Source organism: Muntiacus reevesi, chromosome X (genome assembly GCF_963930625.1).
Source record: "Muntiacus reevesi chromosome X, mMunRee1.1, whole genome shotgun sequence".
Taxonomy (NCBI): Eukaryota; Metazoa; Chordata; class Mammalia; order Artiodactyla; family Cervidae; genus Muntiacus; species Muntiacus reevesi.
In genome coordinates, this window is record NC_089271.1 from 143,929,648 (window position 1) to 143,953,062 (window position 23,415).

General features: G+C 41.9%; 1 protein-coding gene and 1 pseudogene across 1 annotated transcript; one reads left to right on the top strand and one right to left on the bottom strand.

Moving 5' to 3' along the window:
• LOC136153875 (E3 ubiquitin-protein ligase RNF168 pseudogene) lies at window positions 1-4,909 on the bottom strand (annotated as a pseudogene).
• A 9,017-nt stretch (window positions 4,910-13,926) lies between these two features.
• LOC136153877 (nuclear RNA export factor 3-like) lies at window positions 13,927-22,578 on the top strand. Its single transcript, XM_065916000.1, has 18 exons — window positions 13,927-13,930; window positions 16,204-16,360; window positions 16,580-16,733; window positions 17,359-17,442; window positions 17,549-17,653; window positions 17,777-17,857; window positions 18,389-18,496; window positions 18,644-18,753; window positions 19,309-19,345; window positions 19,709-19,777; window positions 19,860-19,915; window positions 20,015-20,122; window positions 20,243-20,301; window positions 20,407-20,522; window positions 20,619-20,661; window positions 21,209-21,281; window positions 21,828-22,083; window positions 22,471-22,578. Exons 1-18 carry the CDS (start codon window positions 13,927-13,929, stop codon window positions 22,576-22,578), a joined length of 1,728 nt encoding a protein of 575 aa, XP_065772072.1.
• Window positions 22,579-23,415: the final 837 nt, after the last annotated feature.

Below are 23,415 nucleotides of genomic sequence, written 5' to 3' on the forward strand. Positions count from 1 at the left end.
CTATCTATGATAGAGAGCTTCACAATCCAGCTTTCCTAGATTGTAAACACACTCCTTACTCAAGCAAAACTTTGTGTATCTCTGAAATATCTGGAAAAATGCTCCTCTGACTTACTAGGCTGTAGGGAATGAGTTATATGTACAATTATCTGTAGTAGAACTTGGTATCTTTCTTCCATTAACTGAACATTACAACTGGTACTTTGTAAAAGATAATTGCCAATTTTCCTTTTTTGAGGCTCTCTGATGATTTGGATGCTCTAGATCAGTTTGTCTTTTGAAGTTTCTGTCTTTGGCAATCTTCCTCTGTCCATTTAGTAATTTGTCTGGAGTTGAAGAAGTAGTCCATAACTGATATTCATCTGAGGATCCTTTTTGCCAGGTTGGCCTCATTTGTTCTTGATCCACCTCTTTCTGAAGCTGCAATGCGAACAACCTATCCTGTTCTTGCTCATGTCTCTCAAAAAGTAGATGTTCCAAATCTATCAGTTTCTGGGTAAAGCTGACTTGTTTACTCTTGGTCTGTGGAAAATTTGGGGAATATTTTTCCTCTTTTTACAGAACAGCTTGGATCTCAACTGCTTCAGATAAAGATTCCTGTTTTTTGTGTTGGTGATCTCTTTATTGGTCAGTCAGTGAGACTCTTCATTTTCTATCACAACTGTGTTATTTCTAAGTATATGTGTCATATCTGATACAGTGCACCCACACTCTATATTGCCAAAAGGCTTTACTATAGCATCTCCAGAAGAGGGAACTATGGCTTTAGGTTCTTCATGACTTATGACACATAACTCTTTTTCATGAATGCTTTGTTTTGTTTTGACTTTTCCTTCAAGGTACCATTCTCCACCACTGGCACATAACTGAGGCCTAGATGACTCCACTGGAGATTCTGCATCTTCTTCTTGAGGTGAAAGTGTTGGCATATATACCTCAATTTCTGTGTCTTGCCATGTAGGGTTCTTCACTTCACTGCTGTCAGTTTCCTTGGACATGGAAATTTGCCTGTCTTCTTGAACAACTTCAGACTGTGATGTTGACCCAAGTTGAGATTTTGATGACAAATACTTCTGAATAGTACTAGTGTTTGCTTCTTTGTTCTTCACTTTATTTTGTTACTTGGTTGTGGCGGGATCAGACTTCTTGTAATTCAAGGGGGAAGACAAGACTCTTCCCTCACAGAAATTTCTAGTATTAAAGCTTTGCCTTCTTGTCAGCTCTTCATCACTTTTCAACTGTTCCTCCATCTCTCTGTGCCTTTTGTTCTGCCTGTCACTTTTCCTCCTATCCCTTTGAATCTCTGTATGTATTCTTCACTGGCTTTGTTTTCTTCTTCCTGACTGGTTCATCACTCTGACTCCACCTTGCTTCTCTCCTCTTCATATTCTCTTCTTAATTCCCCAGGTTGACTTAGTAGGCGAACTGGCTGATAGTCATCAATGATTTCCCCTGATTGTTGCCCAAAGACTCTAGGCCTGCATTCCTCTGGATAGTGTTTTTGAATTATCTCCAACAGTTCCATATTAACAAGAGAATTTCTTTGGGTATGATACCAAGTCCAGAAAGCAATCCAGCGTTGACAGAACAGACAGCACAAATTTGTCTTTTCAACAGTCAATTTGAAGCATGTTTTACAGAGTATGTGGTTACAAGGCAGTGTCACAGGCTCAATGAGGATTTCCCCACAGATCCGGCACTGGCATTCCAACAAGGAAGAGATGGTGTCTTTGGGTACAGCTATTTTAATATGCTAATAAGTTGTATTCACCATCTGAGATTGGGAGCATCAAATGTTTTTAAGTAAAAAGGTTCTGTGGGCCAGTTATACAGCATGACTCCAGAAGGCAGTGAATTTGTCCATGTTAAAGACAAGTATCCAGAAAGGAAGCAAATGAACCTTGACTGCTACCAGACACTGACAACCATTGTGGTAGAGCAGATGGTGGGCACCAGGCTCTCTAGTGGGACAGAAGGCACTTGCAAAGTTCCATTCCTCCCTCTTACCAGGTAAGGATGCTCCCTTAGTTCTGGGCAGCTAAGCCTCTAAGGCCACTAAGGCTGAGGTTGCTGAGGTGCGCAGACCCCAGGGCACCACTCCATGAAGACCAATGCTTCCTCAGGGATGCCAGGCTCCTCAGCAGAGGGACTTCTGTTTGACCTTTGCTATGGGGTCATGGGTGTGCACTTTTCAGGGCGCTGAGCCCTCCTTCCCCTCTCTGAGGTCTGTGGGAAAAGGCTAATCTTGGAGGCAGTTAGGTAGCAATCCTAAAAGGGCTTGTGAGGTCACAGGTTTCTCTCTCTCTCCTTTTTCTTATAAGAACACTAGTCATTGGATTTAGATTCCACCATACATCCAGGATGATTTCAAATCAAGATCCTTAGTTTCATGTCCACAGACCATACTGCCAAATAAGGTCTCATCACAGGTTGGGGGTGTGAGGTTTGGACATGTCTTTTTCTGGACATAAGTCAACCCACTATAGTGATGTGTGTATGTGTGTCTGTGTGTGTTGCTTAGTCATGTCTGACTCTTTGCGACCCCATGAACTTTGGCTGCCAGGCTCCTCTGTCCATGGAATTCTCCAGGTAAGAATACTGGAGTGAGTTGCCATTTCCTTCTCCAGGGGATCTTCCCAACCGAGGGATTGAAACCAGGTCTCCTGCATTTCAGGCAAATGTTTTTCCCTTTAAGCTACTAGAGAAGCTCTATAATGATAGGAGGGTTTAAAAAGTAAAATAAAATCTTACCTTTTGTTTGTAAGATTATATAATGCCTGCATAAGAAAGAATAAATATATAAATGCCTGCATAAGAAAGAATAAAATGGGTTCTTTTTTAAAATTTGTTTTTAATTGAAGGATAGTTATAATATTGTGATGATTTCTGCCATCCATCAGCATGAATCACTTATAGGTGTGTATATATATATATATATACATGGACCCTCCCTCTTAAACTTCCCTCTCTACTCCCTCCCCAGCCCACCCCTCTAGGGTTGTCACAGAGCACGGGGTTCTGGTTCCCTGTGTCATACAGCATATTCCCACTGGCTATGTATTTTTTATGACAATGTATCTGTTTCAGTGTTACTCTCTCAAATTTTCCCACTTTTTCCCTCCTCCACAATGTCCGAAAGTCTATTCCCTATGTCTGTATCTCCATATCTGCCCTGTGGATAGGTTCATCTGTACCATCTTTCTAGATTTCATGCTGCTGCTGCTGCTAAGTTGCTTCAGTCATATCCAACTCTGTGTGACCCCATAGATGGCAGCCCACCAGGCTCCTCTGTCTCTGCAATTCTCCAGGCAAGAATACTGGATTGTGTTGCCATTTCCTTCTCCACTAGATTTCATATATATATGCATTAATATATAGTATTTGTCTTTCCCCTCCTGCTTTACTTCACAATGCATAATAGGCTCCAGGTTCATCCACCTGATTAGAACCAACTCAAACGCATTTCCTTTTATAGCTGAGTAATATTTCATTGCATATATGCACCACAACTTATTTATCCATTCATCTGTGAATAGACATCTAGGTTGCTTCCATGTCCTAGCTATTGTAAATAGTTCTGCGTTGAACATTGGGGTCGATTTATCTGTTTCATTTATTGTTTCCACAGCTTATATGCCCAGTAGTGGGATTTCTGTGTCATAAGGACAGGGAAGCCTGGCTTGTTGCTATCCACGGGGTTGCAAAGAGTCAGACATGACCGAGCTGCTAAACAAAAAAAAAAAAAAAAAAAAATGGTAGTTTTATTCCTAGTATTTTAAGGAATGTCCACACTGTTTTCCATGATGGCTGTATCAATTTTCATTTCCACCAACATAACAAGAGGGTTTCCTTTTCTCCACACCTTTTCCAGCTTTTATTGTTTGTAGACAGTTTGATGATGGTCATTCTGATTGGTGTGAGATGATACCTCACTGTAGTATTGACTTCCATTTCTCCTATAGTGAATGATGTTGAATATCTTTTCATGTGTTTATTGCCCATCTGTATGTCTTATCTGGAGAAGTGTCTGTTTAGGCCTTCTGTCTATTTTTTGATTGGGTTGTTTGCTTGTCTGATATTGAGCTGCATGTGCTGCTTGTATTTTTGGAGATTAATCCATTGTCAGTTGTTTCATTTGAAATTATTATCTCCCATTCTGAGGGTTGTCTTTTCATCTCATTCAGAGTTTGCTTTGCTATGCAAAAGGTTAGGTTTTAAGTTTTGTTAGATCTCATTTGTTTATTTTTGTTTTTATTTCCATTACTCTAGGAGGTGGATCAAAGAGGATCTTACTGCAATATGTCAGAGTGTTTTGCCTATGTGTTCTTCTAAGACTTTTATATTTTCTGGCCTTATGTTTAAGTCTTCAATAACCCATTTTGAGTTTATATTTGTGTATGGTTTTCTGAAGAGTTGTGTGCCCTGATGACAATGAGTCTTATCATGTGAGAAGCAGCACTGTGCACTAGTTAGATGTTGGGTTCAGCAACCACCTAGAATCTGTTCACAGTTTAGTCCTGTGACTGTATAGCCCTGTCCTCAATGCACCTCATTTCCCTGAATGAGTCCACCCTGTTACCTAAGTCTCTTGGCTAAAAGGTATTCCCATTCTGATGCTAAGTCACTTTTCTATAGAAGGCTGGGATGTGTATTTATACATGGTGGTGGTTTAGTCACTAAGTCAGCTCTGACTCGTAACCCTATGAAAATCCTGCCAGGTTCCTCCTCTGTCCATGGGATTCTCCAGGCAAGAATATTGGAGTGGGTTGCCATTTCCTTCTCTGTGGTATTTATACATGCTGTTGTGTAATTGTCAAGTCATATATGACTCTGGGACCTCATGAACTGCAGCATGCTAAAATTCCCTGTTCTCCACTATCTCCTGGAGTTTGGTCAAACTCACATCCATTGAGTCAGTGGTGCCATTCAACCATCTCATCCTCTGTCACGGCCTACTCTTCCTGTCCTCAGTCATTCCCAGCATCAGGGTCTTTTCCAATGAGTCTGCTCTTCCCATCAGGTGGCCAAAGTATTGGAGCTCCAGTTTCAGTATCAGTCTTTCCAAAGAATATTCAGGGTTGATTTCCATTAGGATGGACTGGTTGGATCTTTTCTGTTCAAGGGACTCTCAAGATTCTCTCCAGCACAATTCGAAAGCATCAGTTCTTCGGTGCTCAGCTTTCTTTATGGTCCAACTCTCACATCCGAACATGACTACTGGAAAAACCATGGCTTTGACAAGATGGGCCTTTGTCAGCAAAGTAATGTCTCTGCTTTTTAATACACTGTCTAGGTTGGTCATCGCTTTTCCTCCAAGGAGCGTCTTTTAATTTCATGGCTGCAGTCATGCCCTTAATGTGCTTGATTTCCCTGTTGTTTAAAGTCAGGTAACAGTAGCTCCTCTTCATAGACTGCAGTGAGGGATTAATGAACAAGTACAGGTTTAGCACTTACAACAGTGTGGGGAACTGAGGGAGTCAGCAATAATAATTAACAATGCTTAGAATTATCACACCTAAATTTGCCATTAGTGTTTCTAATCCCATTTTTATGATTACATGGGTGCATATCATGTCTGACTCTTTGTAATGCTATGAACTGTAGCCCGCCAGGCTCTTCTGTCCATGGGAGTCTCCAGGAGGGAGTACTGAAGTGAGTTGTCATGACCTCCTCAAAGGCATTTTCCTAACCCAGGGATCAAACCCCTGTCTCTTATGTCTCCTGCATTGTCAGATGGGTTCTTTCACCACTAGTACCACCTGGGAAGCCCAGATTGATATTGTTTCAAGAAAGTGGCTTTATTTTATTTTATTTTTTTTAATTTTTATTAGTTGGAGGCTAATTACTTTACAATATTGTAGTGGTTTTTGCCATACATTGACATGAATCAGCCATGGATTTACATGAGTTCCCCATCCCGATCCCCCCTCCCGCCTCCCTCTCCATCCCATCCCTCTGGGTCGTCCCAGTGCACCAGCCCCAGCACCTGTCTCATGCATCCAACCTGGGCTGGTAATCCGTTTCACCCTTGATAGTATACTTGTTTCAATATTATTCTCTCAGAACATCCCACCCTCACCTTCTCCCACAGAGTCCAGAAGTCTGTCCCATACTTTTGTGTCTCTTTTTCTGTTTTGAGAAAATGGTTTTATAGTATGATAAGTAGGCTATTACCTGATTACCATGCTCTAAGATGAACAGTTATATGTATATAGTAAAATGTCTCAAAAACAAATATATTCTCAACTGTTAAGAATCCTTCTCCATGAATAATAGGGTTTTAAGGGTATTTAATGATTTTTTTCTAAAGGCATGTTTCATTTTTTCTACAAATAAATTGTCTTGTATAAGTCTCCTTAAGTGAATAATGCAAAGAAGTACAGGAAAACAATAGAATGGGAAAGACTAGAGATGTCTTAAGGAAAATGAAGATACCAAGCGAACATTTTATGCAACGATGGGCACAATAAAAGATGGAAATAGCAAGGACTTAACAAAAGCAGAAACGATTAAGGAGAGGTGGTAAGAATACACAGAAGAACTATACAAAAAAGATCTTAATGAATCAGATAGCCATGGTGGTGTGGTTACTGACCTAGAGCCAGACATCCTGGAGTGTGAAGTGAAGTGTGCCTTAGGAAACATTATTATGAAAAGCTAGTGAAAGTGATGGGATTCCAGCTGAGTTATTTAAAATCCTAAAAGATGATGCTGTTAAAGTGTTGCAATCAATATGTCAGCAAGTTTGGAAAACTCAGTAGTGGCCACAGGACTGGAAAAGTTCTCATTTCAATCCCAAAGAAGAGCAATGCCAAAGAATGTTCAAACTACTGTACAATTGAGATCATTTTACATGCTAGCAAAGTCATGCCCCAAATCTATCAAGCTAGGGTTCAGTAGTATCTGAACTGAGAACTTTCAGATGTACAAGTGGATATAGGAAAGACAGAGGAACCAGAGATCAAATTACCAACATCTGTTGGGTCACAGAAAAAACAAGGGAATTCCAGAAAAGCACCTGTACTAAGTCCCTTCAGTTGTGTCTGACTCTTTGTAACCCTGTGAACTGTACCCAGCCAGGCTCCTCTGTCCATAGGGATTCTCCAGGCAAGAATACTGGAGTGAGTTGACATTTCTTCCTCCAGGGGATCTTCCCACCCTAGGAATCAAATCCACATCTCTTATGTCTCCTGCATTGGTAGGTGGGTTCTTTACCACTAGTGCCACCAGGAAACACCCTACTTCTACTTTATTGATTACACTAAAGTCTTTGACTTTATGGATCACAACAAAATATGGAAAATTCTTAAAGAAACAAGAAAACCAGACCACCTTACTTGTCTCCTGAGAAATCTGTATTCACATAAAGAGCAACAGTTATAACTGAACATGGAACAACTTACTGGTTCAAAATTGGGGAAGAAGCACATCAAGGCTGTAATCATCACACTGCTTGTTTAATTTATACACAGAGTACATATGTGAAATGCCAGGCTGGATGAATCACAAACTGGAATTAAGACTGATGGGAGAAATATCAACAACCTCAGATATGAAGATGGCATCATTAATGGCAGAAAGTCAAGAGGAACTAAAGAACCTCTTGATGAAGGTGAAAGAAGAGAGTGAAAATGCTGGTTTAAACTCATCATTCAAAAACCTAAGATCATGGCATCCAGTTCCATCACTTCAAGGCACATAGATGAGGAAATGAAGAAACAGTGGTGATTTTTTTCCCCTTTGGCTCCAAAATTATTGCAGACAGTGACTGCAGCCATGAAATTAAAAGATGCTCCTTGGAAGAAAGGCTATGAGAAACCTAGACAGTGTATTAAAAAGCAGAGACATTATTTTGCAGACAAAGGCCTGAGTAGCCAAAGCTATGGTTCTTCCAGTAGTCATGTATGGGTGTTAGAGTTGGATCATAAATAAAGCTGAAAAAAATAAAGAAAGAAAGCTGAGCACTGAAGAATTGATGCTTTTGAATTGTGGTGCTGGAGAGAATCTTGAGTCCCTTGAACAGAAAGGAGATCCAACTAGTCCATCCTAAAGGAAATCAACCCTGCATATTCATTGGAAGGACTGATGCTGAAGCTGGAGCTTCAATACTTTGGCCACCTGATGGGAAAAGCAGACTCATTGGAAAAGACCCTGATGCTGGGAATGACTGAGGACAGGAGGAGTAAGGGGTGATAGAGCATGAGATGGTTGAATGGCACCACTGACTCAATGGATGGGAGTTTGAGCAAACTCCAGGAGATAGTGAAGAACAGGGAATTTTGGCATGCTGGAGAAGGACATGGCAACCCACTTCAGTATTCTTGCCTGGAGAATCCCAGGGACAGAGGAGCCTGGTGGGCTTCTGTCTATGGGGTCGCACAGAGTCAGACACGACAAAGTTACTTAGCAGCAGCAGCAGTCCATGAGGTCGCAGAGTTGTACACGACTTGGCAATTGCACAACAATATGTATAAATACAAATCCCCAGTCCTTTCCCTAGAAAAGTGACTCAGCATCAGAATGGGGACACCTTTTAGCCAAGAGACTTTGGTAATAGGTTGGACTCAGAAGTCATTTATGAATCTACCGTATGACCATCCCAATTGAGCAGCTTCAGGGAAATCACATATGTATAGGAGAAGGGAATCTATCTCTAAACAAACCTCGTATTCAGCAGTTGGGAAGCAACTCCTATTCCCAGAACTTTAACCAAGGTCTTGAGTTGAAAGTAGTTTCAGAACATGCATTGCTCTGTTCCTCCTAAATAAACTCTCTTGAAATGAAGGCAAGATCATGTGTTTAACCACCCAATTAGCCAAGCAGTGAACACCACAGAGAAGGAAAAAGTGGAGGGTCTCCATCAGTGACAAACTTTATTTTCTTGGGCTGGAAAATCACTGCAGACATTGACTACAGCCATGGAAGTAAAAGACACTTGTTCCTTGCAGGAAAAGCTATGACAAACCTAGAGAGCATATGAAAAAGCAGAGATATTATTTGCCAATAAAGGTCCATCTAGTCAAAGCTATGGTTTTCTCAGTAGACACGAATGGATGTGAAAATTGGACTGTAAAGAAGACTGAGCACGAAGAATCGATGCTTTTGAACTGTGGTGTTGAAGAAGACTCTTGAGAGTCCCTTGCGCAGGAAGGAGATCAAACCAGTCAATGCTAAAGGAAATCAACCTTACATGTTCATTGGAAGGACTGATGCTGAAGCTGAAGCTGCAATACTTTGGCCACCTGATGGGAAAAGTGGACTCATTGGAAAAGACCCTGATGCTGGGAAAGACTGAATGCAGGAGGAAAAGGGGATGACAAAGAACGAGATGGTTGGATGGCATCACTGACTCAATGGACATGAGTTTGAGCAAACTCCAGGAGATGGTGAAGGACAGAGAAACCTGGCATGCTGCAGTCCATGGGGTCACAAAGCGTTGAATACAACTGAACAATTAAACAACAACAACAATATATATATATTTTTATTTTTCTGATTTAAAATGAACATATTTCTTTTCAAAACTAATGAAATGCAGAAATGTGTATATGTCAGAGAAAATATTTTTATATATTTTTAATGTTTTTCATCACAAGAAGTTTATTATTGATAATTTAGCTTATGTTCCCCAAATATATTTCTCTGTGTACAATATTATACAAATATTTTTTACATATCTTCTCTTCCAATTTTTGCTCACAGTGTATATATATATAGTATTTTTCATATATATTTATAGATGTATGTTTATGTATATATACATATGCTTATATATGTGCACTCATATGTACTTGTATATAGACTTGTTTTTGTAATCTTGTTTTGTTTAATCTTTATATATTTGTGGTTCATGGTTCTCATCCAATTTTTTTTCATAACTATGAGTGACCCACTTTTACTAATGAGATTTATTTATATTATATAATATAAAATATCTGGCATAAAATATATTGTAAGTAATTTGCCAATAATTCGATTTTCTTTATATGTGACATTTTCATTTGGAAGAGTTTCAGCCTTTTTTCCTAACTTCTCTTCAATAGCTCTAATAAAGTTTGTAACAGAGTTCAAAGCTTTTCTTGTGTCACATATCTAGTTTTGGTTGTCCTGGTGCCAATGATATGCTGATAGGGTACTCAAATAACCCTCTCTCCCATGTCTTGGTCTTGAAGATGATGGAGATGAAATCCACTCCCTGGATACAGGGCCCCAGACACTGAAGTGTCCTGAGGGATTTATGTGGGGCTTAGGTTGAAGCAGAGGAAATTAACTTCCAGAGAGGGAAGGAAATGATCATTTATAGATTAAGTGCCAGAAGCACTTTACATGGTTTCTCCTAAAAGCAAACACGTGTTCAAATATTATGTGATCTAAAGTTCTTTTCCATTTTACTCTGAGGCCTTCAAAGTTTGAATCTAGAATTCCCAGTGGACCTGTATTTGCTGCAACTCTATGTATTACTTATTTTTTCAGTCATAGCTGTACTACATTTAAATTTAGAAAATCCATGAAAATTACAGCAATTTCTTTGGTGGCACAGGAGAAAATAATTTAAACATTAAAAAGATGGAAGACTACATTTCAAATTATATTACAGATTTTGTGCTTACATGCAAGAACAAATAGGATTTCTGTTAATCAGCAGAGAAAAGGACAAAAGATGACTACAACTAATTCAACTCAGCTAAAAAACAAGTGCTTTTCAATCTAGATCTGGAAAGATACCAAACCCTTAACTGAGGAAATGAAAATCTGAAGATGTCATAATAAACAAAAAAATGAATTTGCATATAAATATTTATATAAATGAAAATTTTATTTTAATTTATTTTTTGCACCTTCAGTTCAGTTCAGTTCAGTCGCTCAGTTGTGTCCGACTCCTTGCGACCCCATGAACCACAGCATGCCAGGCCTCCCTGTCCATCACCAACTCCCGGAGTCCACACAAACCCATATCCATTGAGTCAGTGATGCCATCCAACCATCTCATCCTCTGTCGTCCCCTTCTCCTCCTGCCCTCAATCTTTCCCAGCATCAGAGTCTTTTCAAATGAGTCGACTCTTCACATCAGGTGGCCAAAGTATTGGAGTTTCAGCTTCAGCATCAGTCTTTCCAATGAACACCCAGGACTGATCTCCTTTAGGAGGGACTGGTTGGATCTCCTTGCAGTCCAAGGGACTCTCAAGAGTCTTCTCCAACACCACAGTTCAAAAGAATCAATTCTTTGGTGCTCAGCTTTCTTTATAGTCCAACTCTCACATCCATATATGACCACTGGAAAAACCATAGCCTTTGACTAGATGGACCTTTGTTGGCAAAGTAATATCTCTGCTTTTTAAGATGCTGTCTAGGTTGGTCATAACTTTCCTTTCAAGGAGTAAGTGTCTTTTAATTTCATGGCTGCAATCGCCATCTGCAGTGATTTTGGAGCCCAGAAAAATAAAGTCAGCCACTGTTTCCCCATCTATTTCCCTTGAAGTGATGGGACCAGATGCCATGATCTTAGTTATCTGAATGTTGAGCTTTAAGCCAACTTTTTCACTCTCCTCAAGAGGCTCTTTAGTTCTTCTTCACTTTCTGCCATAAGGGTGGTATCATCTGCATATCTGAGTTTACTGATATTTTTCCTGTTAATCTTGATTCCAGCCTGTGCTTCCTCCAGTCCAGTGTTTCTCATGATGTACTCTGCATAGAAGTTAAATAAGCAGGGTGACGATATACAACCTTGTCATACTCCTTTTCCTATTTGGAACCAGTCTGTTGTTCCATATTCAGTTCTAACTGTTTCTTCCTGACCTGCATACAGGTTTTTCAAGAGGCAGGTCAGGTGGTCTGGTATTCCCATCTCTTTCAGAATTTTCCACAGTTTATTGTGATCCACACAGTCAAAGGCTTTGGCATAGTCAATAAAGCTGAAGTATACGTTTTTCTGGAACTCTCTTGCTTTTTCGATGATCCAGTGAATGTTGGCAATTTGATCTCTGGTTCCTCTGCCTTTTCTAAAACCAGCTTGAAGTTCCAGAACATCTGGAAGTTCACGGTTCACGTATTGCTGAAGCCTGACTTGGAGAATTTTAAGCATCCTTTACTAGCATGTGAGATGAGGGCAATTGTGCAGTAGTTTGAGCATTCTTTGGCATTGCCTTTCTTTGGGGTTGGAATGAAAAGTAACTTAGAAGATTACGACAATATGAACGACAAAATATCACACCCCCACCCCACCCCACCCCACCTTCTGAAAACACACATACACAAAACACACCTTACCAGAAGAGAAACACTTCAGGAAAACATGCATCAATCCTTTTACATTGGATGTCTAGGGTATCTGTGAGTCATGGTGAAATGATTATGTAGATGTAAAGTACAGAATCATGTGAGTTTCTAAGAATATATTTTTAATGTTTCAAATTGTATAACTAGGCTAATTTGTTGAGAGGAACACTTGAAAATAACTAGTAACTAACTGACAGAAAAGTTCATATATTTACATGTTATAAAAATATTCATATGATAATGCTTCATAAAAAGTCAAAATTTTCATCTTTTGACTTGACATTGTATCTGTGTACTCATATGCATTTCTGCCTTACATTTTCCTTCACCTCAGATGTTCACACCCTCTTGTTCGGGTTTTCATCACCTCTCTCAGTCCTGGACTTCCTCTTTAAGGGCATAGAGATCCATATTTTCCAATAGAAAATATTGGAAAATTCCAGAAGATATTACAAATTCCAGAAAGTTCTGGTTCATGAATTGGAGCCCAGGCTTCTCCCTCCTTCTCTCTTTAGAAATCCATCTGACTTGAAGCTTTCAGAGCTATAGTTCTGGCTCTAAGAGAGGGGGAGATGGTTCAGACAGTAAATCTAGTGTCGGGGAGGTCCAGATGAACCTTTTCTTGCTTGCTTGACAGTCCTATGCTCACCTCCTACTGTGAGATCCTGTTCTTAGCAGGCCTGGGACTGGTATTTTTCCGTGGCCCAGGAGTTGGGGATGACTGCACTAGGGGATATCTGCCAACATTGATTATATATTTTTAAAGGAAAGGATGTTTTAGCTCCCCCCCCCCCCACTGTCATTACATTGACCCATCAAACTCTGTTTGGTATTTTCTTTATACTTTAAAGGTTTTTTGTTTGTTGTTATTGTTGTTTTCATATGATCCTCTGGAATGTGTTAGATTTAATTTTAGCCACTTGATTATTTTTAGAATGGTTGGGTACTTTGCATAAACTTCAGAAAACCCCCTATATTGCACTAAATATTTAGTAAAGCTATGCTTCAACAAATTATCTTTCATTCCGTGGAGTTCAGTTTCAGCCTGTTTCTCCCAGTAACATCTGAATGACCCTAGACAAGTGCAGCACCTCAGTAAGCCTCAGCAATCTGGGAAAGCCGATGATCCTGGTATCAGAGTCCCCTTGTGAGGAATACATGAAAGAACAGATGCAATTTAGCAAGGACAGAGAGTTTCCTACTGCCGGCCCTCCCAGTTCTCTGGGTCTGCAGAATGAAGGAACACAATGTAATGTAGCTAATGCAGAATCTGGCATAGAGAGTTCTCTGTGTTTGTAGCTGTAAGTATCAAGATCCCCTAAGCCTCCAGATTCTAGTTGGCCTCCTCTGCAGGGGAGGTACTGTTGGAAAGAGTTCCCTGGATGTTAGGCTGGTAGCAAACTCAGAGGGCAGTAATTACAGGAAGTTTAGTCTCCTCTGACTCCCAGGGCTCTCCTCCTTTATGCCCTTGGGGAAGGGACTTCCTGTAAGGACTCCATCTTTCGTGACCCTGAGAGTTTGGGGCCTGCTGCCTCCTTGCTTGCCAGCGTTCCTTGATATTCTCCAAACCTCCAGCTCCAGACCCACACAGTCCCTTCTAGAGCAGCCTGTGAGGACAGTGGTGACAGATCTCTGCTTTCAGGCCATCCCATGGGTGAGTTAGTCTGTGTGAGACCTTCTCTTCAGATTGTCACAGAGCAGGAAGAGTTCTGGGTTCCTTACCCCATTCCAACCCACAGGACCCCAACCAGCTGACCCTCCTAAAGAGAAAACAGGGAGAGCGCCAAGGCTGATTAATTTGTACTCTGAGGAAATGGGCCACGTGGGCTCGGACATCCATCTTCATCTCACACAGAAAATATCCCATCGTATGGATTTTTTCCCCTATTTAAGGAAAAAAACTGAGTCATGTAGCTTAGGGCTTGGAGAAGGGGGATGGCAACCTAGGTGAGGGGTGGGGTTCGTAGAAACTACCATTCTTTGGATTAATAATAGAGGTGGAAATCTTCTAATAGAATCTTCTATTAACTAGCAAGGGTAAATTGTATTAGTCCATAGACACTTCTTGATGCTTGCTTTCTTTTCCAGTATATGATTGATTCTGCAACATTCCATCTGAGTTCCTATGTATATGGGTGGTTCTATATTAATTAAATTAATTTGTTAGTATATTTGTCATATTTAAAAATCTTCACCATCTAGCTTAGTTTTTTTTTTAATTTGCCACTTCATTTGTCACTAGGTGAGCTGTGTTACAGTTTCCCACTGTGACTTTTGTTTTGTCCATTCTCTATTTCTGTCAGTACTAGTTTTCAATATTTTGGTTTTGAATTAAGGCATGCATTTAGAATTTTGTGTTAATATCTTCTTACAGCATTGCCTCTGTTAGCATAAGAAAATCTCTTTCTCTTGTAATTTTTTTTTCTTAAAGTCTACATTTTCTTTTGGTATAATATGGTTACACCAGCTTTCTGTAGGTTCATGTGGAAAAGGTATACATTTTGCCATTTTTAATTTTCAAATTTTCTAGATGATTAAATTTTGCATGTGTCTCTCTTCAAGAGTATTTGATGGAAGGTTTCTTCTCCCATCTGATAAGAGCCTTTTGTCTGTTTGTTGCTTTGGTTTTTTTTTTTTTTTTTTAAGTAATATTTAGTCTGAATCTTTTAATGTAAAAAAAGATGTAATTTGGTTTACATATGTCATATTAATGTATATATACATATGTATTTTCCTCTTCTAAATTCCTTTGAAATGATTAATATTTTATAACTATGAAATTATTACCACATGTGGCTAGATTGTTAAACATTCTTTTGCCATTCTTGTAGTAGTTATCCATCAGATTACAATGGATATTTTTGCTATTTCATAGTCTAATATTAGCTAATTAGTTCTTTAAAACTGCTGGGAGAATTATGGGACCTTGAGACACTTTGATTCTGTATACTGCCTCCAAACATATTGTCACACGTTTTCATTCTCCCTATATTTAAATTCCCAGAAGAAATTAGAATCATTGTGTTATATAGTCAGTACTCATTTCAAGTTGCTCACACATTCACAGACGGCATTAGGCTTTCTTTCCCGTATCTATGTGACTCCACCTGGGAAGTTATTTCTTCTGCCTGAAAAATAACATAAATTTTCTTTTAGTATGAATCTTTTGACTACAAATTTTCTGAGTTACTGTTGCATGATGATGAAATGAATGCAGTTTCTTTTAAAAAATTTTCCTTAAAAAATACTTTTAATCCGATTAATATTGTTATCTTCTGTTGATATCTTGCTACTTTTGGAAACTTTTCGACCAAGTTCTCATCAGCTACCATTTCTCCACTGTCTTCCTCTCCTCCTCTCTGGCACTCACATTAACTGTGTATTATGTATACTCCTTGCATCACCTGTAATTCTCTACACTTCTCTTTTGATATTCTCCATATTATATCTCTCCAGACTCCATTCTGGATCTTTTCATCAGACTTATCATTCATTTCTCTAATTTTTCCTTCAGGGATGCAGATCACCTTTGACCTTTGAACTATCACACTATGGTAGATTTAAGGGTATGTTTTAATGTCCCCCCAGAGCAGAGCAGAGAACTGAGACTTGGGGATGAAATGCCACTTGTCCCAGGTCACTTAGCCTGAACCAAGTAGATCAAAGTCTGACATCACAGACTGTACTCTAGATCCAGACCTCAGTGCCTGTTTTCCTCTTGGCTGTGACTGCTCCCTACCTCTCATTTCCTGAAAAGTGAAGCCAGAGTGAAGTCTTCTACCTTTTTTTTTTTTTTTTTTTTTTTTTTTTTTTTAGCATGAGATGCATTTCTGTTTATCACAAAGTCAGTGATAATTTTTCTTTGGCCATGATATTTACTGAGGACTTCTGGTACTGGGACCACTGATATGCTGTTGTCAATTTTAGAGCACACCAATAAAGTGAACCATTTACAAAGAAGAGCACCAAGCTGGGGTGTTTACCGAAGGAGATACACCTATTGGTCTGAACAGGTCATTTCCCAGCAGCAGCAAGATAGAGATTCAGAAGAAAGTGATGCTTGTACGGACAACCAAGCAAGATCGTAAGTGACCAGTCACCATGGCTGACATGTACCAACCAGTGAACAACAAAATCTCGTAGTTAAACCAGTCATTTTTCTATCCAACCTGGAAGATTGAGGAATACTTGATGAGGTTAATGCTTGAGCAATAATCATTTTAGCTCTGATATCATGTGGGAAAATGTAGAGAAGACTTTCCAAGCCTATATGGACCACTTTCTTCTCTCCACTTCCCCACAGTGCTCGCTGTGAACTTCCATCCCATCATTGGAGAAGTAGTTTTCAGAAACAAGACCAAATGCATATTTACATGGAGACAAAACAAAAGCCTCCAGAAAAAAGAATGGGGACAAACAGACAGGATGAGACCTTGGGGAGCTGGTTCAAGATCACAGTGAGTATCTTGGCTAAATGGGCCTAATATGTAGAAGATGATAGAGAGAGTCAGGTTGGATTTGTGTAGAGATGCTGGGAATTTTTCTGGGGCAGTGGTGTTGGTAATCTGTCTTGTTCTTACTAGGAACTATCTTCCTAGATCATCTAAGGGTGAGTTCAGAGAAGCAATAGAAAGGAAATAGATTGCCTGCAAGGAGGAGCATGGGAGAGGTTGACTAAAAGCAAAAGAGGAAACCTACTGCCAAGGAGATGGAACACTTCACACCAGATCACGTGTTTGGCTCAAGCTGAGTGTGGCAAGAGGTTGAGTCTCTCGGGTCCGTGTCAGAGTGACAGGCCAAGTCAACCTCATATGGATCTCTTGGAAATTAATAAAAGGAAGTACATGTGAAACATATTAAGTCGACTTAGTCAGGAAGAGTGTTTGAATGAAAAGAAAGTTATATAGATAATCCATGTCTAGTAAAAAAAAAAAAAAAAGTTAAGATAACAGATATTGTCCTAACTTTAAAAATGATTTAAAGCCTGAAAAAAAGGTCCTAAATCAAGACACAGTTGGGTCTTACGTTAACCGTAGATTTCTTTGTATTCATTCTCTTTCCCATTTGTTCTCTGGTTCCTAGATTCCCTTTGGTATAAAATATGATGAGAAGAGGCTGCTGAATTTGATTAAGAAGCAAAGCAGTGTCCCCTTCATTGCATTCAAAGTAATACAGGACATGGAGATGATGAGATGAAATGGGGTAAGTGGCAGGCCCAGAAAGGAAATGGGACTGGTCTCATATTCTGTTTCTTCTGTCACTCTCCCTACAGTTTCACTATGAGAAAATGCAGGCCCAGTTCTTTGTAGAGAATGCCAACATTGCCTGTGCATTGAAGAATATCAATGGCAAGATTTTCAATGAGGTTAATGAAAAGGTGTGTGTCAAGGGCGTGATCAGGCCTGACTAGGGACAAGAGGGCAGGGGAGGGACATGGTCTTGCTTGATCCCATGCACAGATTTCCTAGAGTTTAACCAGCCCCTCCTGTGTTCTCTACAGATATTTATCTTGGTTGAACCCTGTGAGTCACCCCAGTTTGTGCAGAAGGTGCTGACGTCTGAAAAGGTGGAGCAGATAAAGGTAATGCAGACTAAGCATAAACTGTGCACTCACAGCCAGACCCACTGCTCCCCTCCGCTTACCCTCAGACTCAGAGCCACTGAACCCCATCCCTAACTCTGCAGCTGACCATGAACAAACCATAGGATGCCTGCCAGCAATCTCTTGACAACCAGAGACTCCGCTTTGGCCCTGTATGGCTACAGCAGTAATTGTAGGGCAGGTGAGGGTAGAGGGTCTGTCTGGGTAGAGCACTCAGAGATGATATCATGGGGAGGCGTTGGTGCTGGAGGTATACCATCTGGGACCCTCTCAGCCTCTGTATCCCTTGTCCTGGCTTCCTGGAGACTTGATGACCTGTGATATTGGAATGACACAGAACTGTAGAAATGGCATGGTTGTTTCCCTGCACATCCTTCTAGGGATCAGGCCCATGGTGAGGACCTAGGCCCAATGTTGGGACCGATGGTGAGGGAGGGAGAGATTAGGTAGAAGAGGCAGTTATGTCTCAGGTATTCCCTTTGGGGTCCTCACTCCCTTTCCTCATCATAGTTTTTGTCCTTGGACCTGAGCAACAAGAAACCCTACCTGCTGGATGGCCTGTCCACAATTATGAGGAATGCTTCCAACGCCCAGAACTTGAACATCTCCAACACTGAGGTGAGGTGGGGCACCCAGATCCTCCCTTGAAAGGAAGGTAGGAGGGTTCATGGGGTGGTAACAGATGAGGGGAAGTGGATTTGTAGGGAAAGGGAGGATAAGAATGAAGGGATATCTGGTAGATGTGGGTTTTACTCATAATTCCAGGTGAAGGCTGAAGGGCAGATGGACAAGGGTCAGCAGCTGGAACCAGAAGGGATATGTGCAGACAGAAATGCCGTGTGCACTAACTTCCCTGATAAGTCAACCAACATAAGGTCACTCTCTGCCTTGTCTCTGCATCCCTATTTCTCTCTCATCTCTCCCCTCCTCCCTCCACTCCCTCTCCCTACCTCCTGAGCCCCACCTTGCTCACCTCCCTAACATAACACCTGGTCATCCCTGAGGTTTGTTCTGACTTGACAGAGTGTCAGACAGCCTGTGATATAGCAAAGCACTGGGCTCTTCCCCCATTCCCTGTTCTCTGCATAGCCTTCAGTGGGCCCGTGAGGAAGGAAGGAAGGGAGAGAAGGCAGGCCTGGCAGACTGAATTTGAAGTGCTGGTCCTTGTGGCACTGGAGAAGGGAGTCAGGACAGTCTGGCTGGGAGCTATCCAGGAGAAAGGAGATGGAGGAGGGAGTGGTAGGAAGGAGTGGAGGGAACAGTCTCCCTCTAGGTCAGTCCATGGAGTGGTGACCAGGGCCCTGGAATGCTAAGATACTGGGTTCTGTGGGGGGCACACAGGGCTGTGATTGCTGTGAGTGACTTGCTCCAATGAGGAGGGTCATCTCCACAGTTTCACTGACTTTTCTCTTTTGTCTTGATTTTGGCAACGCCATCCTGGAATTGTTCCCTAGTTTACTAAGCTTGGTAAGTGCATTCCTTGATCACAGACTCCACTAAATAGCATCGACAGTGCCCTCAAACTACTCTGAAACATGTTAGGAACTGTCCACATTCTATTTTTGAACCTGGCCCTTAAATGTCCTGTGGGAGGGAGGTGTACCATTCTCTGTGAAAGTCTGAAAAAGCTCTGGATCTTCTTCAGCCTTGTACGCCACAGGCTTTGGGGAAACCATGAAGATAATTGAAAATGTAGTCCTGCCACTGGCATTTCCAGGACCCTTTCTCCTCTGACCTCAGACCCCCACCCCACCCTGGGCCCATCCTTTTCCCTGATCATCCAACACCACAACCTGGACTGCACTGCTGACTTCTTCTTCCCTCCTTCAGGATGGCCAGGAGACACTCTCAGGTTCTAAGTGTGCTATTGAAGTTCCCAAGTTCTTATCAACGTGCAAGGTGAGCACATTGGATCCAGCAGGGTCCTAGGTGGTACATGAGGGTGTGTCAGCCCTTGTCCTGAAGACTGTTTTGATTCCAGGGAAGTTTCTTTGGATTTGATCAGGTGAACAGTCAAATCTTGCAATTCCTGCAGGAGTAAGTACCCCTGGGAATCTGAACAAGGGGAGGTCTAGGAAAGGGTGACCACCCAAACTCCAGACCAGAGAGACAGATTGTACTCACTGCTTCCCTCAGGTATTACTTGATTCATGACTATGGAGATCGCCAGGGACTCCTGGATTTTTATCACGAGGAGGCCTGCTTCTTCCTGACGATTCCATTCCACCCCAAGGACTCAGGATTGTGAGTATCACAGCCTAGACTCCTCCCCCAGACTGTGTGGTTCCCCAGCAGATGCAGGCCAGCTCCTGCTGACACCTATGATGGCTAGACTACCACCCAAGCTTCCTCTGTGTCTCCTAGAAGCAGCATGCACCTGTACTTCAAGGACAACAGGAATACAGAGGAGCTCAAGGAACCAAGTGAGTGTGTGGTGGGAAAGCTAGGTGGGAAGTGCTGTGAGGGGGCCAATCATAGCATCCATGGTGTGGCTGCCCTGACCTTCCCTTTCTTCCCCTCCCCCACAGACCTGCGTGTCCAAATGCTGAAACACACAAAACATGACATTGTGCATGCCCTCTGTGTATTGCCCAAAACTCAGCATGACTTCAGCTCCTTCATGGTGGACATGTGTTTCCAGACGGTGAGTACCTGCTCCTCCCTTGGTAGTGGGAGGCAGGAAGCCACTGGCGGGGAAGAGGTTGATGGGTGACTGAGTACTTGGTCTCTTGCCTATTAGGAAACCATGCTCTGTTTCTCTGTCAGTGGGGTGTTCAAGGAAGGTGAGTATGTGCAGCCCGCTCCCCCTAGATGCCGCATTGCTCTCTCACCTGGTCAGGCTCCCTCCCACCAGAACTCTTCCTTCCAGATTCTCCCCTTCCCCTCCCCGCCCTCACCTCCCCCCACCCCCGCCAGCCCTCAGTCTTCCCACAGACAACCCAGGTCTTAACTGCGTCCATGTCTGCCCTGTCCACCCTGGGCATTAGGGACACAGGCTGTGGAGTTTGGTGGCTGCCATACCAGATCCTTACACTGAGAACCTGGGCTACTACTTAACCTCACAGTTTCCTCATAATATCCATCTCTTTGGCAACGGAGAAAAATGCATCCCATGAACTTGTGAAGTGGTTGTCATGGGGACATGTCACTGGGAGCAGACATCTCCTACAGTTGCCCTCCCCATTCTTGACACCCAGGCTCCCCAAGTGAACAGCTGTCCCCTCAGCATGAGTGTCAAGTCAGACGCCGACTCGGAATGATGTGGGAGCCTGTAAACACGTGGGGCTCTAAGGGGTACTCTTGCTTATTGTTTGTTGTTTGTTGTTGAAGTGGAAGGAAGTTCTCAGGGCTGTGTGCATGCCTTCACCAGGACCTTCATCACTACTCCCATCAGCTCTTCCAGGTGAGAGTCATGTTGTGGGCAGGATGGCCCATCCAGCCTGGGCTCAGGGCCCTGGGCATGTGGTGATGCAGATCTTAGGCTGACTCAGTAGTGTGGAAAGCCAGCAGGGAGATCCAAGGACCAGTCTAGCCTAGTGGTTAGGAGTAGCATGGGCTCTGGAATCAGCACATGGGTTCTCTCCTTGAGCCAATGCTCACTCTCTGTGTGACCTTGGTCAAGTCACATGATCTGTCTGTGACTCAGTGTCTTCTTCTGAAAATGGGGATCAGACTGTACACCCCTGTACTGCTGTGTACTGGGTTACTCTTCATGGTAAATGTGAAGTTGTCCCTGGGTTGGGGATCAGCCTGTTCATTGAGTGAAGCTGGTAGAAAATCTCTCTGAAGGTGAGCTCTGTGTGAGGGGCAGAGGAACCAGCCAAGGAGCCTGGCTACAGACACAGGAGGGTATGGAAGGGATCTGGTTGCTGAGTGTTAGTGGGAGCAGTCAGGATTAGGGTGCAGGTGGTCCATCCATAAATTGTCCACATGTGCACTTTTCCTCCAGTCTTTGTATAGTGAATGACGAGCTGTTTGTGAGGGAAGCCAGTCCCAGTGAAGCTCAGCGTCTGCATTCTCCATCACAGTGCCTGCACTGTCGACCACTTTCATGTTCCACCTCTCCCCTGAGTAGCGTGAAATGGTGTGGACTTTCTCCTCCCAGTGTGGAATCACCTCTAATAGTCTCAGAAGTGACTGCTGGGTTTGCATGGAGTTGGGAGGGAACTGAGAGGAGTGGACGAAAAATTAATGGGAACTTGAAGGTAAATTGTTTTCCTTGTTTATTTCAGTTATTTTAACCCAGAACATTTCATTCTTAGTACATAGTAAGCTTCTAGTTGTTTTGAGCAGGCTTGAATCATTTTTGTGAGTTTGGTGAATCCTGCACCTGTCTGTATAGACAATTGGGTTTTCAGGCACTTTTATCTTGATGCACTGTGCCTGAGGTTCATTCCACGCTTTATGTCACAGTAGATGTCCAGTGGGGAGCAGGGAAAATCATTGTTACACAACATACCACCCAAAGATACCCCTTTAATGTTTTCATCTTCATTATGTCTTCCTTGAAGTTTGCTTATGTAGGTATATACATATTTGTGTGTGTGTGTGTGTATATATATACATATATATATTTGTGTATTTATCTACAGAAAATGAGATCTCATTCTGAGAGAGAAAAGGAAACCAGAGACAGAAATGAAGAGAAAGAGAGGCATGTGGTTGAATGGGGAAGTGAAGTCCAAGGATTGATTACTTAATCTTCAGTGCCTTGAAACTTGAGCAAGATTAAAAGTTAATGTGAAGGAGCCATCCTATCTCATTTTTTACCCTTAAATTTGCCCATGTACACATTTTCTTTCTTAACCTCTTATTTCTACTGCGGAGTAAAGAGCTATTTCAAATGGAATAGTGTAAATTTTAAGCCCAATATATATTGAGTTATTAGTGAATGAAAGAATGGACCATTGTATTTCAATGAAATGGTAGTACTTTTAGTTTTTTGTCCCACATGGAGGCAGCAGATATTGGAAATTCTGGTGTGTCATGGCTGGATGTTGCATGATCTGATTCCCCCCTCTGCAGTGTTAAATGAGAGACAGGTTCAGAATTTTCCTATCAGTGTAATAACATAAGCAGCAGTCCAGGAGCGGCACTTAGGCAACACCACAGCTTGCTGCCCTGTTGCCATCTCTCACTGAAATCACCAGGTGAGTCAAAGGCAAGCCTGTCTTCCCAGCGTAGGGACTGGATCAGAGTTTGCTCACAGGTATGATGTTGGGTGCCTCTTAGGAGCTTCTGAGTCTCCCAAGAGACTAGAGTTCCTTCTCTCTTTAGAACTTTGAACTCCAGCCACATCAGAGAGACTTTGCTTCCTTTCTAATGATATCTACTTTCTCATTAGGAGAACCATGAGAAATGACAGTGCCTGCCTTAGCCCCAGGCTTTCTCACTCACTCCTCAGGACAGCTCTGTGTTAGAGATGAGTCCCATTTCACAGACAGAGCTCTTATAGCTTCTTATAGCTCTTATAGCTTCTATCACCTGTCCAGATAAGCAGGAACTTGGGGTGAGGTTCTGTTCCTTGCCTTTTCTGG